Source organism: Notolepis coatsorum (assembly GCF_963971535.1).
Source record: "Notolepis coatsorum genome assembly, chromosome: 6".
Lineage (NCBI taxonomy): Eukaryota > Metazoa > Chordata > Actinopteri > Aulopiformes > Paralepididae > Notolepis > Notolepis coatsorum.
Window position 1 is genome coordinate 173,568,967 of NC_140170.1, and position 19,815 is coordinate 173,588,781.

The 19,815-nt window shown below is 44.9% G+C and overlaps 1 protein-coding gene across 1 annotated transcript in view; it reads right to left on the bottom strand.

Moving 5' to 3' along the window:
• Nucleotides 1-1,430: 1,430 nt before the first annotated feature.
• Nucleotides 1,431-19,815, bottom strand: part of st3gal8 (ST3 beta-galactoside alpha-2,3-sialyltransferase 8) — an 86,344-nt gene continuing 67,959 nt past the window's right edge. Inside the window, 5 exon segments of the mRNA XM_084317552.1 lie at nt 1,431-6,629; nt 16,492-16,611; nt 18,927-18,972; nt 19,098-19,233; nt 19,236-19,275. Of these exon segments, the coding sequence (XP_084173678.1) occupies nt 6,435-6,629; nt 16,492-16,611; nt 18,927-18,972; nt 19,098-19,233; nt 19,236-19,275 (537 nt within the window). The 3' untranslated portion in view covers nt 1,431-6,434.

The window sequence follows — 19,815 nt, forward strand, 5'->3', positions numbered from 1 at the left end:
ATGAATGAACCCCTCAATGTCTTATGTCGGTAAAATAAAAGTTTCCGAACTGACTTTATGAATTAATTAATGAAAACGTTTATTATTTAACATGTATTCTCCACATTCCTCCAAACAAATCACAGTATCAAGCTCCGTCAAACAGAACAATCATATTGAAAAAGAAATTATAAACAAAAAGTCAAGAGCAATGTAGTTAGTTAGTTGACATGTTCAAAAAAGGAGTAGAGGGAAGCTAAGCGTATTGATCCCTACCCCCTTACATTTACATTTGTTCTTCCATACATTTTACTTGATATAACATAATTTAGTATAATACATTATAGAATATACTTTTACTTATAGTACAAAAAGAAAAAACTTGAGTCGCTTGACAGCAGTAAGTAATACAATACAACACTACATAACACAATATAACATAACTTTGTTAACCGCATTACTCATTTCTGTATTTCTCTAATGTGTATTTTTTTAAGCTGCTTTTTAAAATGTATGGTTAAAGTTCCAGAAATAATGGGGTGATGAAGTGAAGCGACAAGTATGAAGTACACGGGTTGAGCGACGCCATGCTTGTTAATCATGTTAACGTTAGCTAGCAGTGTTGTTAACGGAGGTTGTCAGAGAATTGTCACGGAGGCATCTTCTTCCCGTACCGTGATAACTGAGGATCCAACTCAAGTCACATGTTTCTCTGAAGATCTGCCAACGAAGAAGTTCTGGACCAGTTTTGACCAGTGAACTTCCAAACTACATTATAAAAGATTCTTGCACTAACTGATAAATCAGCCATGCTTAATTGTTTTAATGAGCATTTTATTTCTACTTTTATTTATCTTTGTAATAAATAAAAACGCTTTCCCTGCATCATGTGGTGACTGTGAGCCTGCTGATCATCTATTTACTTTATGCCCATATCTGTCTTGGAGGTCCATGGAGCATTAAAGCAGAACATAGAGGAGAAAGCAGCAGGCCCTGACCAGCTTGATCCCTACTTCTTTTTAGATATTTTTTTAGGGGCATTTCATGCTTTATTGATAGGACAGTCAGAGAGAGAAACGGGGAGAAGAGATGGGAGAGGACATGCAACATGCATGTCCTGGGCCGGATTCGAACGCTGGACGTTGCGATTACGCAGCATGCATCTTAACGGGGCGCCCCAATCTATACTTTCTTAAACTGGTGTAGTAAATTCCCACAGACTTTATACAATAATTTGAGGTTATTGTAGCACAATACAATGAGATTGGTTATCTGGAAGGAGGAGGAAAGATTCATACTTGATAGAATGGTTGGTCTCCTCATCTGGCTTAATGCAGATGAAGAATAAAACGTGTACGCCAGACAAACCAGAATTGTAGTTCAACTCAGCTGATTTATTTGATCAGAGCCAGGAGTCCAAGGTGAATAGAAGGTTGACTTACATTCAGTTTGATATTAAAGGTGCTATAGATAACATTCAGCACTAGATGTCACACTAGAGCACCAGCATGTCATTTATCCAATCGGGTGCATTCCACGTGGGGAAATGGGAAGTAGGGAGGGGATACATGCCAGCAACAAGTAAACAACAACATTCATTAATCAATATTTTTTTGGGAGGAATATACTTTTATTCCACACCTTTCTAAAAGCTCTGTGGATGTATTGTAAAAATAATAATAAAAGAAAACATTACTCTACATAAAAGTTGTATCTATAGCACCTTTGAACCCAGTGTGAATGGAGCTGTGCTAAATCACACACAGACAGAACATTTGGACTGATGGTGCATTAACTCTTTCAATGCCATGCCTGGTTTTCCGTTTTACCGCTTGAATGCCACCATCCGCGCCAATGTTAACGTTAATATCGCCTAATCTATGTTTTAAATTATGGCTATGTGTCTAATCTGCCCATCGCATTATCAAATACTATTTTCCAGTCAGTGCTGTGAAGGCAGATTCTTTTTTTATCGCGTCGTTTCCGTTTCAGAGCAGTTAGAAAAGCCCCCGTTTTGATATAAAAAACAGCTCATTCTGGAGCATTCTATGAAAATCGTCTTTTAGTGGAATATTCCACAACGTTGATATTCGTCTGCCTTTTTATGAATCGTTTTCAAATAAACGCTAGATGATCAATATTATACGTGCACGCACGCACATTACGGCCGCGCACTGATAATCGCCCCGTTGATTTCCTCTCTGACTTTTACAATGAAACCGAAAGAAGACATTTCACAAAACAGCTTATAACTTCATCAAACTTACTCCGATTATCCTACCACTGATAACACAGAGTCCTTACCTGACATCAGATGGTATCCAACTGGTATATTCCAATTCCTGATCACCATTCGAAAAAATCGATAAGTGTATGGATCCAACGCGACACAGTAGATCTCTATGATCCGCGGGGATCTGAGGCTCCAGAATGAACTGTGGTAACCCCGGCTGGATCAGTGAACTGGAAAATGTGGAGTACCGGATTTTTTTCCCCATTCATTTTCATTGAGTCCATTCCAAAATCACTTATGTCATCTGGGAGACGACAGGGGGCGCTTTTTTCCACAGTGATCGTCGGCGCCCCTCGGCTATACTCGGGTAGGCTCGGGTGATGCAATAATTTTTCAGATCGCAAAAAAAAAAAAAAAATCAGAGAAATCTCGTGAGTGGCACGCAACCACCTATAAAAAAACACGAGAAATCTCGTGAGTGGCACTGAAAGAGTTAAGAGTGTAGGTGGTGTTCAGGTAAACTGGTAAATTGTGGCGTTACCACACGTAAGTTACTTGTTAATAATAACTCTAGTCTACTGGTACTGAGGCCACTTCAATGAAACCTCTGTTTACCAGCTGTGACCCGGAGGTGACCTTTGACCTTCTAGATGCATGGAAGCAAAACAAACCAAAAAGTCCCCAGATTCTCATCTTCACATCTTTGTAAGGCCCCAAATTAAATTGACATTAGCTACTTCAGAGGCCAGAATGTGGGACCTATAAACACATTAACTATCCAATAAATAGCATTGTGAGGCTGAACAACAGGACCCATTGACTATGTAAATGTGCCCAAAATGTTTTAAATAAACATTTACACACTTTTTTTTAAATAGCTAAAAGTGATGTTGTAATTTTGCAACCGAGGGGCTCACAGGGAGGATCGGGGAGCAGATGCCTATATATATATATGTATCTTCAAAAGGAAACAAGCAAAGAGAAATATATTTCTTCTTCAGAACTCTAATGCAAATGACTGGCACCCTGTGGCTGCGAGAGGTAACTGCGTGGTATTTAAACATGGAGGATAAGAGAAGACAAAACAAAGACATTTTGAGTGCCGTTCTGCCGCGTGTGTTGTACACATTCTCTGTTCTAGAAATGAGACCGTAGCCACATTTTCTGGATTTCACTGCACTGGTCATACCAGACCAGATGAGCTCATACGGGGTATTTCAGTGTTTCATGCATCACTGTCGGGATGGTTTTCTCTGGTTCCGTCAGCACAACTGTCAAACTCATCGCATTTAGCTGCTAAAGAAGCAATATTATTTCATGAAAAAGTTACATAGTGCAGCTTTAATATGTCACTTCCAAACGTGTGTATGTTAGGTGATGTCATCGCTCAATACATTATGACCCAACAGAGCATCTTGATGTGATCAATTCACCAGCTGAACCAGTTTACCAGAACAACCACAGCTCAAGGCTTTGACCGACTCCCATTTCAAAAAACGATTCAGGAAGTGCATTTCCTCTTGGCATGAGACGGGGTTGTTATACCAAACACATTGAGACAGAACACAGAATAATAAATGCTCTATATGAATTACAATCTCTATTTACATTTCAAACTGATTCAATTGACAGTGAATTGAAGGTCTTCAAATGGACGATTTTGATTGACGGTCGCTCAGCAACAGTTACACGGCCTAAGGTTCATACATTCACATTTTCTATAGAAAAATAGAGTCTTTGAAACCTTGGCTAAAAAAACCCAACACAGTCTGTCACAAGGCACAAGACGTGGCACCGCAGCCTCCTCCACTTCCACACACAGGGACGCTATAAGTGCCGCTGGTCCAGCTCCAAATATGGACACGACAGGAAACAACCAACTTCCTGTTGTATTTCCTGTTCGTCCCGAGGCTTGGGGGAAGGGGGGGGGGGGGAGGGGCGTAGTCATGGGGACGGAAAACATCTGGGTTTAAAGACAAGACTTATTACATTAAACTACACGAATGGAGAGGAAACTGAATAAAAACACAGCATGACTCGGCGCGCGTCGCTCTCCGATAAAGAGTCTTAACGCAGAAGCAGTGATTAGGTCCAAGATGGCTGCCTTAGGCGAACATTCCCACTGGATAACGAGGTTCCCGCTGCAGGAAAAGTGCTTTGATTGTTCCGATTGAAATGGTCGTCTCCCTGTAATATAAAAATGATCTAATAAAAAGACACAGAAATAAAATCAGGGGTGGTTTGTCCCCCTCAGAGCACCAGGCGAAACCATGGTTTATCCCACACGTCACTCAGTGCAGAGCAACTGTCTGCAGACTGCAATATAAGGCCATAATTAGTCTGTCTGAAGTAGCCTCGACTGCACTCGTTCCACACGAAGGCCAGTGTACAGTTCCATGTCCGCAGTAAAAAGCTGTTTAACCCTTTTACTACCACACTACAGAAGGTTAAACCTTTCACTACCACACGACAGAAGGTTAAACCTTTCACTACCACACGACAGACGGTTTAACCGCTTCTGTCGTGTGGGGCAGTGAAAGGGTTAACCCTTTGGCAGTGTGGTAGTGAAAGGGTTAAGGTGCGGCTCCAGACTCCATGGAAGAAGTCCATCTCTGTTGAGTCTGCGTGCCACAACCGCGGGCTGCAGCCTGTAATAAAAGGCCTGTGATGGAAGGTTCCCACTCATTAAGTCCACGTGTTAAACAGTAGCTCCTCCGGCTGCTGACGACGTCGGCTTCAGGTGGAGGACGCTGGTGACTCGTGCGGCTCCTCCTCCTCCTACTAGTTCACATCTCCTCGCTGTTCTGAGGAACGCCTGGATGAGCCTCGCTGTAGCGAACCCTCTCTCTAAACACGACTGGTCACAGGAGGAGAGGAGCCTCGCGCGCTGAATGTAGCTAAAGGAACTCCTCTAGATCAGAGAGAACTTCACCCAGTCTAAGTTTCCCGCCCTAATTTAAGCGCCGACATAAATACAACGTTGTTCTTCAAATTCTCCAAAGAGAACATTGGCTATTTTTTTTCTCCTTCATTATGTTTAATATCTCAAAAGATAATCATGGACCGACTACAAGTGTTTCTTTTGATACATTTGGTCATCGAGTTGTAGACTGTTTATTCCATATATTATTCTATTCTATTTCTATGATTTATTCACTCTCTGATTGGTCTCCTGTTTGTGTTGCGATGGCCGCCTCTCAGAGCATGATTCATTACCCGCCCAGGAGCCCTGAAACAGGTCATCGTTCCAACTATAGTCGCGACAGGAAGCAACTCCTCAACGACAACTCCCCGTGTCTGTTTCCCGTTGACATGGGCGTGAGTTGAGAGGAGAGAAGAGGTGCTGCATTCCAGAGAGTCTAAAATTCCACATTTCTACTTGGGAAGAAAGCTACTCTACTTCAGCGGTCTATCTGATTTCCGTAAATTATAATAACCCCCTTTACTGGGAATTACTGTCTTCCGACTGGGAATGGAACACAGCGTCAGTCCGGTTTCCGTGGTTGGCTGAGGCTGCAGAGTGGAGGCGGGTCTTAGAAGAGGGGTTAGGTCTGAGACAAGGCATGAGACAAAGCCTAATGTCTGTTTGTCTCGCAAGGCCGTTCCTTAATAAGGTGAGTAAGGTGTGGTTTAATCCACCATTGAGGTGAATAAAGTGTGGTTTAATCCACCATTGAGGTGAATAAAGTGTGGTTTAATCCCACATTAAAGTCAATAAGGCGTGGCTCGTTACTTCCACCTGCTGTTGGCTACAGCTTGAAGACCACTGGCATCAGGTTGGATTCAAACCAGGCTATAGTGAACGGTCAACCAGCCAGTCAGTCAGTCAGTAAGGCAGTCAGTCAAGGCCTGGAGTGGTATTCAGTCTCTAGTGGTACATGTTTAACTAATGTCTCTGTCTGTCAATTCGTTGACCTGTCTCTGTCTGTCTGCCTGTCCATCCGTCAGTCTGTCCACATCAGGGTCGTAGCTGTCCGTCAGTCTGTCCACATCAGGGTCGTAGCTGTCCGTCAGTCTGTCCACATCAGGGTCGTAGCTGCCCGTCAGTCTGTCCACATCAGGGTCGTAGCTGCCCGTCAGTCTGTCCACATCAGGGTCGTAGCTGTCCGTCAGTCTGTCCACATCAGGGTCGTAGCTGCCCGTCAGTCTGTCCACATCAGGGTCGTAGCTGTCCGTCCGTCTGTCCACATCAGGGTCGTAGCTGCCCGTCAGTCTGTCCACATCAGGGTCGTAGCTGCCCGTCAGTCTGTCCACTGTGTAGTTGTATCTTGCCCTCCTTGGCCAGGCGGTGGATGACCTCCGTCTCAAAGTCAGCGCTGTGGACTCCTGTCTTCCGGAACGCCCCGGCGTAGCGGTTTTCTTCCCAGTAATGATGCCAGTTCCCCTCCTTGTCTGCCCCGTAGCCGAACACAGACACCTGGAGAGCAGATGGAATACAATAGAATTAAGAGAGAGAGAGAGAAGAAAACATTATATTGTACCATTAACTCTTCTCTATACTGTACCATTAACTCTTCTATACCGTACCATTAACTCTTCTATACCGTACCATTAACTCTTCTATACCGTACCATTAACTCTTCTCTATACCGTCCATTAATCCTCTATACTGTACCATTAATCCTCTATACTGTACCATTAACTCTTCTGTCCATCCCCTCCATACAACCACCACACCAGGACTCCTGTGAACACTCTGTGACGTCTCCACTCTGTACTGCCTACACTGGAGTCTAATATGATGAGAATGTAGGCTCAGGAATTCTCCCCGTTATTGACTCATTGGAACAAGGAGTCATTGTTCCTGCTGCTGAAAGCTATTGTAATACGTCTGTAATTCCAGCGCCGAAGCCAAGCACTACAGGAAAATGACTCTGTGTCAAAAAATTCTAACACTAATTAACGATACTGTGGTTCCAGACATTCATTCCATTCTGGCCTCTCTCTCCCCTCGAACAGCTGTCTCAGTCTATACAGTCGTTTATTTTTCAACCACTGCGTCCAGACCGTCAGAATCACTGTGGTTCCGACCAGAAGGAAGAGTATGTCCCTCCTCTCTCCTGTGTGTGTTGGTTCTCTCCTCTCTCCTGTGTGTGTTGGTTCCCTCCTCTCTCCTGTGTGTGTTGGTTCTCTCCTCTCTCCTGTGTGTGTTGGTTCTCTCCTCTCTCCTGTGTGTGTTGGTTCTCTCCTCTCTCCTGTGTGTGTTGGTTCCCTCCTCTCTCCTGTGTGTGTTGGTTCCCTCCTCTCTCCTGTGTGTGTTGGTTCCCTCCTCTCTCCTGTGTGTGTTGGTTCTCTCCTCTCTCCTGTGTGTGTTGGTTCTCTCCTCTCTCCTGTGTGTGTTGGTTCCCTCCTCTCTCCTGTGTGTGTTGGTTCCCTGCTCTCTCCTGTGTGTGTTGGTTCCCTGCTCTCTCCTGTGTGTGTTGGTTCCCTCCTCTCTCCTGTGTGTGTTGGTTCTCTCCTCTCTCCTGTGTGTGTTGGTTCCCTCCTCTCTCCTGTGTGTGTTGGTTCCCTCCTCTCTCCTGTGTGTGTTGGTTCCCTCCTCTCTCCTGTGTGTGTTGGTTCCCTGCTCTCTCCTGTGTGTGTTGGTTCCCTCCTCTCTCCTGTGTGTGTTGGTTCTCTCCTCTCTCCTGTGTGTGTTGGTTCTCTCCTCTCTCCTGTGTGTGTTGGTTCCCTCCTCTCTCCTATGTGTGTTGGTTCTCTCCTCTCTCCTGTGTGTGTTGGTTCTCTCCTCTCTCCTGTGTGTGTTGGTTCCCTCCTCTCTCCTGTGTGTGTTGGTTCCCTGCTCTCTCCTGTGTGTGTTGGTTCTCTCCTCTCTCCTGTGTGTGTTGGTTCTCTCCTCTCTCCTGTGTGTGTTGGTTCCCTCCTCTCTCCTGTGTGTGTTGGTTCCCTGCTCTCTCCTGTGTGTGTTGGTTCTCTCCTCTCTCCTGTGTGTGTTGGTTCTCTCCTCTCTCCTGTGTGTGTTGGTTCTCTCCTCTCTCCTGTGTGTGTTGGTTCTCTCCTCTCTCCTGTGTGTGTTGGTTCCCTGCTCTCTCCTGTGTGTATTGGTTCTCTCCTCTCTCCTGTGTGTGTTGGTTCTCTCCTCTCTCCTGTGTGTGTTGGTTCTCTCCTCTCTCCTGTGTGTGTTGGTTCCCTGCTCTCTCCTGTGTGTATTGGTTCTCTCCTCTCTCCTGTGTGTGTTGGTTCTCTCCTCTCTCCTGTGTGTGTTGGTTCTCTCCTCTCTCCTGTGTGTGTTGGTTCTCTCCTCTCTCCTGTGTGTGTTGGTTCTCTCCTCTCTCCTGTGTGTTGGTTCTCTCCTCTCTCCTGTGTGTGTTGGTTCCCTCCTCTCTCCTGTGTGTGTTGGTTCCCTCCTCTCTCCTGTGTGTGTTGGTTCTCTCCTCTCTCCTGTGTGTGTTGGTTCCCTGCTCTCTCCTGTGTGTGTTGGTTCCCTGCTCTCTCCTGTGTGTGTTGGTTCTCTCCTCTCTCCTGTGTGTGTTGGTTCCCTGCTCTCTCCTGTGTGTGTTGGTTCCCTCCTCTCTCCTGTGTGTGTTGGTTCTCTCCTCTCTCCTGTGTGTGTTGGTTCTCTCCTCTCTCCTGTGTGTGTTGGTTCCCTCCTCTCTCCTGTGTGTGTTGGTTCTCTCCTCTCTCCTGTGTGTGTTGGTTCCCTCCTCTCTCCTGTGTGTGTTGGTTCTCTCCTCTCTCCTGTGTGTGTTGGTTCCCTCCTCTCTCCTGTGTGTGTTGGTTCCCTCCTCTCTCCTGTGTGTGTTGGTTCTCTCCTCTCTCCTGTGTGTGTTGGTTCTCTCCTCTCTCCTGTGTGTGTTGGTTCTCTCCTCTCTCCTGTGTGTGTTGGTTCCCTCCTCTCTCCTGTGTGTGTTGGTTCTCTCCTCTCTCCTGTGTGTGTTGGTTCTCTCCTCTCTCCTGTGTGTGTTGGTTCTCTCCTCTCTCCTGTGTGTGTTGGTTCCCTCCTCTCTCCTGTGTGTGTTGGTTCTCTCCTCTCTCCTGTGTGTGTTGGTTCTCTCCTCTCTCCTGTGTGTGTTGGTTCTCTCCTCTCTCCTGTGTGTGTTGGTTCCCTGCTCTCTCCTGTGTGTGTTGGTTCCCTGCTCTCTCCTGTGTGTGTTGGTTCTCTCCTCTCTCCTGTGTGTGTTGGTTCTCTCCTCTCTCCTGTGTGTGTTGGTTCTCTCCTCTCTCCTGTGTGTGTTGGTTCCCTCCTCTCTCCTGTGTGTGTTGGTTCTCTCCTCTCTCCTGTGTGTGTTGGTTCTCTCCTCTCTCCTGTGTGTGTTGGTTCTCTCCTCTCTCCTGTGTGTGTTGGTTCTCTCCTCTCTCCTGTGTGTGTTGGTTCTCTCCTCTCTCCTGTGTGTGTTGGTTCTCTCCTCTCTCCTGTGTGTGTTGGTTCTCTCCTCTCTCCTGTGTGTGTTGGTTCTCTCCTCTCTCCTGTGTGTGTTGGTTCCCTCCTCTCTCCTGTGTGTGTTGGTTCCCTCCTCTCTCCTGTGTGTGTTGGTTCTCTCCTCTCTCCTGTGTGTGTTGGTTCCCTCCTCTCTCCTGTGTGTGTTGGTTCCCTCCTCTCTCCTGTGTGTGTTGGTTCTCTCCTCTCTCCTGTGTGTGTTGGTTCCCTCCTCTCTCCTGTGTGTGTTGGTTCTCTCCTCTCTCCTGTGTGTGTTGGTTCTCTCCTCTCTCCTGTGTGTGTTGGTTCTCTCCTCTCTCCTGTGTGTGTTGGTTCCCTCCTCTCTCCTGTGTGTGTTGGTTCCCTCCTCTCTCCTCTGTGTGTTGGTTCCCTGCTCTCTCCTGTGTGTGTTGGTTCTCTCCTCTCTCCTGTGTGTGTTGGTTCTCTCCTCTCTCCTGTGTGTGTTGGTTCCCTCCTCTCTCCTGTGTGTGTTGGTTCTCTCCTCTCTCCTGTGTGTGTTGGTTCTCTCCTCTCTCCTGTGTGTGTTGGTTCCCTCCTCTCTCCTGTGTGTGTTGGTTCTCTCCTCTCTCCTGTGTGTGTTGGTTCCCTCCTCTCTCCTGTGTGTGTTGGTTCCCTCCTCTCTCCTGTGTGTGTTGGTTCTCTCCTCTCTCCTGTGTGTGTTGGTTCCCTCCTCTCTCCTGTGTGTGTTGGTTCCCTCCTCTCTCCTGTGTGTGTTGGTTCTCTCCTCTCTCCTGTGTGTGTTGGTTCCCTGCTCTCTCCTGTGTGTGTTGGTTCTCTCCTCTCTCCTGTGTGTGTTGGTTCTCTCCTCTCTCCTGTGTGTGTTGGTTCTCTCCTCTCTCCTGTGTGTGTTGGTTCCCTCCTCTCTCCTGTGTGTGTTGGTTCTCTCCTCTCTCCTGTGTGTGTTGGTTCTCTCCTCTCTCCTGTGTGTGTTGGTTCCCTCCTCTCTCCTGTGTGTGTTGGTTCCCTCCTCTCTCCTGTGTGTGTTGGTTCTCTCCTCTCTCCTGTGTGTGTTGGTTCCCTCCTCTCTCCTGTGTGTGTTGGTTCTCTCCTCTCTCCTGTGTGTGTTGGTTCCCTCCTCTCTCCTGTGTGTGTTGGTTCTCTCCTCTCTCCTGTGTGTGTTGGTTCCCTCCTCTCTCCTGTGTGTGTTGGTTCTCTCCTCTCTCCTGTGTGTGTTGGTTCTCTCCTCTCTCCTGTGTGTGTTGGTTCTCTCCTCTCTCCTGTGTGTGTTGGTTTGCAGCTCGCGTAGGAAAAGAGGTATGAATCATATTATGGTTCACTCCATGGTTCACTTCACTCCAAGTGTAACAACAGCTACACAACATCACGTCAACCCAACGCAGCAAAGCTCAACGTACAGCACACGCTGACATCACTGCACAAAGTGTCTCCGTCTCCCAGGTGGACGGGGTCCCCACCTAGCGCTCCTGGTCGCCAGGACAACGATAAAACTCCTGGGTCACCGCATGGAACATGTGACAGATTCTAGTTTTGACTGTTGCTTTCTGGAGCATTTTATTTATTTATTTATTTAACACACACACACACACGCACACACACCCCACTCTGCAAATTTTTTTTTATCACTTTCCCATCTGTCTACATCACTCTCTCCTATCTGTCTACATCACTCTCTTCATATCTGTACAAAGCACCCTCTCAGTTGTGTCTCTGCTCCCTGTATAAATACTGTGTTCGCTCTCCATTCACGGCTGTGCTCTGAGTCTCTCCACGCTGCTGCAACATGTGCTTTCATTAAGTGCCAGCCTCGACCAAAGACTCCGTTGTCCCTCCGTGACTAATCTGTTTTGGCTTAACAGGATTATTCCTCGTCACTCCTGCTACCAAGGAAGAGGTTAGTTCCATTCTCTTTCTAGGTACGACTCGCTATTTTGAGTCCTTGGGGTTAGAGGTCAAAGTCCTATTTTCATTGTTAAGTTCCTGCTAAGTTGTCAGCATCAGGATTCAGAGAAAACACAACAGCTGTGAGGCAGGAGCCTTGTGACCACTAATCACCAAGTTACAACTAAACCGTGTCTACTATACTGAATATGAGCCCTATCTAGGGATGGGTACCTTTCACATTTGAACCGATACCGGTACCGGTACCTGTGAATCGATACCGGTACCCAACGGTACCTTTTTTCGGTACTTTAGTCTCAAGAAATTTAATTTACCTACCTCAGTCGTGAAAAAAAAAATCCAAACTTCAAATAACTACAATTTCGACAGTTTTCGGCTTGCCATTGCTCCGACTGCTTTGTTGTTGAATCAAGTCAAATCCTAGGTAAGCATATATTGTGCGTGTGAACGTTGACATGAAAAGAAAAAAGTAAATTTTGTATTTTTATTTTTTTGTATCTTACTTGATTCGATACTCGGTAGTACCGACGTGTTTCGGTTCGGTACCTCAAAAGTACCGAATTCGGTACCCATCCCTAGCCCTATCTGATTACTATACTATACTATACTGAATATGAGCCCTATCTGAATACAGATGTGTATACTATACTGAATATGAGCCCTATCTGAATACAGATGTGTATACTATACTGAATATGAGCCCTATCTGAATACAGATGTGTATACTATACTGAATATGAGCCCTATCTGATTACAGATGTGTATACTATTAGGGATGCACCGATCCGATATTGATACCTCCCCTTAAAGCCCACCCAAGGGAAGACGTCAATAGAACCACTGCTTGACTGCCTGGCAGAAATCAAGTGCTGGATGTCCAAAAACTCCCTGACATTGAACGAAGGGAAAACCGAGGTCATTGTTTTTAATAGTGCCCCCCCGCCCCCCCTCATTGACGCACTTGTTCCCCTGGACCCAAACCTCTCCACCTCTGTCAGGAACCTCGGGGTCATCTTCGACAGCAATTTTTAATTCGATAGACAGGTCAGCGCCGTAGTTAAAAACAGCTTTTACCACCTTAGACTCCTGGCGAAGACAAAGGCATACCTCTCCCAAAGTAACCTAGAGACGGTGATACATGCCTTTGTCACCACCCGCCTCGACTACTGCAATGCTCTGTACACGGGCATCGACAAGTCCCTCCTCCGCCGCCTACAACTGGTGCAGAACGCAGCCGCGCGCCTCCTCACCAAAACAAGAAAACACGAACACATCAGCCCAGTTTTGGCCTCGCTCCACTGGCTGCCTGTTAGCTTCAGGATCGATTTTAAATTAGCACTAAATGTTTTTAAATCATTAAATGGCACGGCTCCCTCCTATCTGTCCGAGCTCCTGCACCGCCACACCCCCCACCGATCCCTCAGATCAGCTGACCAGATGCTATTGGTGGTACCCAGAACCAGGCTCAAGACTAGGGGAGACAGAGCTTTCTCCACCGCAGCGCCTAGACTGTGGAACAGCCTCCCCCTCAGCGTACGGGCCGCCCAGACCGTACAGGCTTTTAAATCACTCTTGAAAACCTACCTGTTCTCCTTGGCCTTCCCCCCTACTTAACCACCACTAGACCCCTGGCCCTTCTATCCTCTTTGTTTTACTGTGTCCTACCAGTTTTTATTACTTTCATTGCTTTATTATGTTTTTAATCCTATATCTTGCACCATATTGTTTTGTTTTTGTTGCTTTCATTGCTTTGCTATGTTTTTTTCCTTTCTTTTAATCTTATACCTTGCCTCACACTATTTTGTTTTTATCAACTTGCTTGTGAAGCACTTTGGTGTCAGCTGCCGCTGCTTGGAAATGTGCTATACAAATAAAACTGACTTGACTTGACTTGACTTGATATCGGATATCGGCCCCGATATGACTAAAATAGCTAGATCGGGTATCGGGAGACAATAAAAAAAAAATACTAATAATTATAATTGTTATTTAATTTTAATAATAAATAACAATTCAGTACATTTATATCTATGTGTTAATTTGTTACATTTTGTTTCACTAAGTTAGGAAAGTAATGTTTTAAGTCAAGCCTGATCTTGCCTTGCACAAAGAATGATCCCAGTCTCTTCCACACAGTGAGGCATACAGTTTATTAATTGAACAATTGGTATCGGATCGGTACTCGGTATCGGCCGATACCCAGAGCCCAGGTATCGGTATCGGCTGAAAAAGTCGGATCAGTGCATCCCTATATAGTATATACTATACTGAATAGGAGCCCCATCTGATTACAGATGTGTATACTAGGGGTGGGACGATACATCGATCCAGATCGAGATATCGATCTATTATCAATAATCAAATAGGATCGATGCAACGTAAAAAGATCGATTCATATTGCGATACTCTTATTTTGAAAATCCGACGAGTCGTATCCGCCCAGTAGTGTGAAACGCCGTGTAGCTCTGTACAGCAGAGCAGGGCTACAGAGCGCCTATTTTGCGACCCGATATAAGTCTGTGCAGTTTTTTCCCCGCAACGGGTCAAATGCATCTAACATGCTTTGCATCGTCGCCATTCCTTTATGCCCACATTGCGTGGGCAGACCTAAATTAACGTTACGTTAGCTGCTTAAGCTAACTAAGCTAAGCAGCTAACCGTGAGAGAACAGGAGAGGGGACTGGGGAAGGAGGAGGGGGGGGGGGGGCGGGGGCATTCTCCCTTTCTGTGTGTGGGGACTGGGGGAGGGGCATTCTGTGTGTGCATTTGAAAAGACCAGATGAAGTCAGGAGTATTATTATATTGATATTATTTACTGAGGATGGACAGATAATGTTGATATTTAAACATGAATACATTTATGTATTCATGATCATCATGCAACATAAAACAATTGTAGGAACAGTTTGGGAGAGGGAGGGGTTTTAGGTTGCGTGTTGTGAGTTCCAAAACATTTTACTTAAAGTTTAAAGCTCAATATATAAAAACGTGGCACTTTACAGTGAACAGGAGGTCTATTTGTATTAAAAACAATAGATTGTTTTTCATTTAAATGTCTGGAAGAGCTCAAAGATAAAAAACGTCAATTGATATTTCCGTAGCCTTTTTTTAGTTGATCTAAATGTGACTGATTGTGTTAAATGGGCACATAATATCGTCTCATATCGATCGCAGGCACCGGAATCGTATCGTATCGTATCGTGGCGGACTTTGTGATATTGGCAAATATCGTATCGTTGTCCAAAGAATCTATATCCTATCGTATCGTGATGAAACTGGTGACTCCCACCCCTAGTGTATACTATACTGAATAGGAGCCCTATCTGAATACAGATGTGTATACTATACTGAATAGGTGCCCTATCTGATTACAGATGTGTATACTATACTGAATAGGAGCCCTATCTGAATACAGATGTGTATACTATACTGAATAGGAGCCCTATCTGAATACAGATGTGTATACTATACTGAATAGGTGCCCTATCTGATTACAGATGTGTATACTATACTGAATCAGGGCTGTACGCTAAGCTTTTTCACTAGGGGCACACTTGCCCCTAAATGAGAAATTTAGGGGCAAAGAATATTTTTTAGGGGCACATTTTTAAATAACTATTTTACCATTATAGTAGGGCTGGGCGATATGGCCTCTAAATGATATTGCGATATTTTTTGGCCATATCACGATACACAATATATATCGCAATATTTTGACATTTCCTAAAGCACTTAAAAATGCTTGATTTAACCCTTTGATGCATACAGTCACGCCAATATGATGATTATAATAAGTCCCTGCAACATATGTTTGCATTATTAAACCATGAAGATGCTTTAAAAAATTATTTAATGAAAATGTACTAAGAGTAGTCTACTGACACACTAATAAAAAAAATTATTTACATCTAAGACTATTTATATAAAAACTCTTGGGTGCCCTTTTTTTGCACAGTACTGTGTTTTCTATCCACTTTAGCCAAACACACACACACACACACATATATATATATATATATATATATATATATATATATATATATATATATATATATATATATATATATATATATATATATATATATACTACTGTGAGAAAATAATAATTACACACAAAGGGATAATGGCTTATAGCAGACTTAATGATTTTAGAATATTTCAGATAATGAAATTAAATGTTTATCATCAACTATCCAGTTAGTATTTATACTGTCTGTAACGTTTGGCTACTTTAAATCATTGAATGTAGAGAGAGAGCGAGAGAGAGAGAGGGGGCGAGAACGCACAAGAGAGCCAGCCCCCCCCCCCCCCCCCGGGTTTTGTTCTAGGTTCGCGTTTTGATCGTCTAAGCTGCCGTAGGTGATGACGTCACACTCGAATGTAAACAGGAAGAGTCTAACACGGAGATGGAAAGTCACAGTGGATCATATACAGAAACGAATAACTAATAAATATGAAGTTATGTTTAAACTTCTGTTGTCAAGCGTTGTCACTTGTCAATATAACCCACCCCCTTTCCTCACTTTTCCACCGTCCCTGCTTCACTCGGGACCACCAGCTAACGTTAGCCTATAGCTCCGCCGTCCCTGCTTCACTCGGGACCACCAGCTAACGTTAGCCCATTGCTCGTGTCAATTAAATTGCATGTTATTAAATGTCCGCGCTGGTCTGTCTAATGAAATTACAACCGCAACATTATGTCGCCTGTACAGCCCTGGTTGTAGGCTAATGTTAGTGTAGTGAAATGCGAATGAAGGGGTGAAATCACTATTCGCAAGCTTGCGAGTAGATATAATTTTTCATTCGCACCGGCCAAATTAGGGGGCAATTTGCGACGATCTCGTCGCAGCGTACAGGCCTGTGAATAGGAGCCCTATCTGAATACAGATGTGTATACTATACTGAATAGGTGCCCTATCTGATTACAGATGTGTATACTATACTGAATAGGAGCCCTATCTGAATACAGATGTGTATACTATACTGAATAGGAGCCCTATCTGAATACAGATGTGTATACTATACTGAATAGGTGCCCTACCTGGTCACAGATGTGCAGAGAGAAGATGATAGCCAGCATGCCCGTGGACGGGTAGCGTCCGTGGTGCTCAGTCCAGTGGTCGTGGGCGTACTTGAAGAAGGCTGGGTTCACAACCAGAACCTGGAGAACACAAACATTGAGGTTGAACTCCATTCTGACGCAAATTAATTAATTATTTGAGAAGGGATTTTCAAAAGAACCTGACTATTACAACACACTGGCATTAGATCAATATCCAGTGCATCATTCAGCCACAGCCCTCCACCGAGTTACATTACGGCCCGTTAACCATAACTAAACACGGTGACCTTAACCTGTTCCAGTGATCGTAGACAAAGTGAAGAAACTACATGTTGGAGGTAGATGTTGAACGGGACAAAGTGAAGAAACTACATGTTGGAGGTAGATGTTGAACAGGACAAAGTGAAGAAACTAAATGTTGGAGGTAGATGTTGAACAGGACAAAGTGACGAAACTAAATGTTGGAGGTAGATGTTGAACGGGACAAAGTGACGAAACTAAATGTTGGAGGTAGATGTTGAATGGGACAAAGTGAAGAAACTAAATGTTGGAGGTAGATGTTGAACGGGACAAAGTGAAGAAACTACATGTTGGAGGTAGATGTTGAACGGGACAAAGTGAAGAAACTAAATGTTGGAGGTAGATGTTGAACGGGACAAAGTGAAGAAACTAAATGTTGGAGGTAGATGTTGAACAGGACAAAGTGAAGAAACTAAATGTTGGAGGTAGATGTTGAACGGGACAAAGTGAAGAAACTAAATGTTGGAGGTAGATGTTGAACGGGACAAAGTGAAGAAACTAAATGATGGAGGTAGATGTTGAACAGGACAAAGTGAAGAAACGAAATGTTGGAGGTAGATGTTGAACAGGACAAAGTGAAGAGACTAAATGTTGGAGGTAGATGTTGAACGGGACAAAGTGAAGAAACTAAATGTTGGAGGTAGATGTTGAACGGGACAAAGTGAAGAAACTGAATGTTGGAGGTAGATGTTGAACGGGACAAAGTGAAGAAACTACATGTTGGAGGTAGATGTTGAACGGGACAAAGTGAAGAAACTACATGTTGGAGGTAGATGTTGAACGGGACAAAGTGAAGAAACTACATGTTGCAGGTAGATGTTGAACAGGACAAAGTGAAGAAACTAAATGTTGGAGGTAGATGTTGAACGGGACAAAGTGAAGAAACTAAATGTTGGAGGTAGATGTTGAACGGGACAAAGTGAAGAAACTGAATGTTGGAGGTAGATGTTGAACAGGACAAAGTGAAGAAACAACATGTTGGAGGTAGATGTTGAACGGGACAAAGTGAAGAAACTACATGTTGGAGGTAGATGTTGAACGGGACAAAGTGAAGAAACTGAATGTTGGAGGTAGATGTTGAACAGGACAAAGTGAAGAAACAACATGTTGGAGGTAGATGTTGAACGGGACAAAGTGAAGAAACTGAATGTTGGAGGTAGATGTTGAACGGGACAAAGTGAAGAAACTACATGTTGGAGGTAGATGTTGAACGGGACAAAGTGAAGAAACTACATGTTGCAGGTAGATGTTGAACGGGACAAAGTGAAGAAACTAAATGTTGGAGGTAGATGTTGAACGGGACAAAGTGAAGAAACTAAATGTTGGAGGTAGATGTTGAACGGGACAAAGTGAAGAAACTAAATGTTGGAGGTAGATGTTGAACGGGACAAAGTGAAGAAACTAAATGTTGGAGGTAGATGTTGAACGGGACAAAGTGAAGAAACTAAATGTTGGAGGTAGATGTTGAACGGGACAAAGTGAAGAAACTACATGTTGGAGGTAGATGTTGAACGGGACAAAGTGAAGAAACAACATGTTGGAGGTAGATGTTGAACGGGACAAGTGAAGAAACTGAATGTTGGAGGTAGATGTTGAACGGGACAAAGTGAAGAAACTACATGTTGGAGGTAGATGTTGAACGGGACAAAGTGAAGAAACTACATGTTGCAGGTAGATGTTGAACGGGACAAAGTGAAGAAACTAAATGTTGGAGGTAGATGTGAACGGGACAAAGTGAAGAAACTGAATGTTGGAGGTAGATGTTGAACGGGACAAAGTGAAGAAACTACATGTTGGAGGTAGATGTTGAACGGGACAAAGTGAAGAAACTACATGTTGCCAGGTAGATGTTGAACGGGACAAAGTGAAGAACTGAATGTTGGAGGTAGATGTTGAACGGGACAAGTGAAGAAACTAAATGTGGAGGTAGATGTTGAACAGGACAAAGTGAAGAGACTAAATGATGGAGGTAGATGTTGAACGGGACAAAGTGAAGAAACTACATGTTGGAGGTAGATGTTGAACGGGACAAAGTGAAGAAACTGAATGTTGGAGGTAGATGTTGAACGGGACAAAGTGAAGAAACTACATGTTGAGGTAGATGTTGACAGTACCTTGTCCTTATCCGCCTCCACCCTCTCTTTAACCCTCATGTAGGTCCTGGAAACACAAACACAACTGGGTTACAGGTTATTGGGTCATAGGTAAGTGCGTGTGCGAGGGATTAGGGACGGGGGTCATAGGTCAGTGCGGTGTGCGAGGCATTAGGGACAGCAGGGTCCTACATCTTGATCTCTCCGGTGGACAGGGCGCTGGTGAGCCACTGCAGGTCTCGGAGCTTGAATGGCAGCAGCACCAGACTGACTCCTCGCTCCATGTCCACAGCGCTCTCTGGGTACAGGAAGTGATGCGTGGTGCGGTTCCCACGTCCTGCTCGAAGCCCCGAGTCACGGCCTTGTTCATCTGCAGGAGAGAGAGAGAGGAAGGAGAGAGAGAGGGAGGGATGGAGAGAGAGAGAGAGAGGGAAGGAGAGAGAGAGAGAGAGAGAGATGAGAGTGGGATGGAGAGAGAGAGAGATGAGAGGAGAGAGGGAGAGAGAGAGAGATGAGAGAGGGATGGAGAGAGAGAGAGAGATGAGAGTGGGATGAGAGTGGATGGAGAGAGAGAGAGGGAGGGATGGAGAGAGAGAGGGATGGAGAGAGAGAGAGGGAAGGAAAGAGAGAGGGATGGAGAGAGAGAGAGGGATGGAGAGAGAGAGAGATGAGAGTGGGATGGAGAGATAGAGGGAGAGAGAGAGAGAGAGAGAGAGAGAGAGAGAGAGAGAGAGAGAGAGAGAGAGAGAGAGAGAGAGAGAGAGAGAGAGAGAGAGAGAGAGAGAGAGAGAGAGAGAGAGGGAGAGAGAGAGAGAGAGAGAGAGAGAGAGAGAGGAAGAGATGAGAGAGAGAGAGAGAGAGAGAGAGAGAGAGAGAGAAGAGAGAGAGAGAGAGAGAGAGAGAGAGAGGG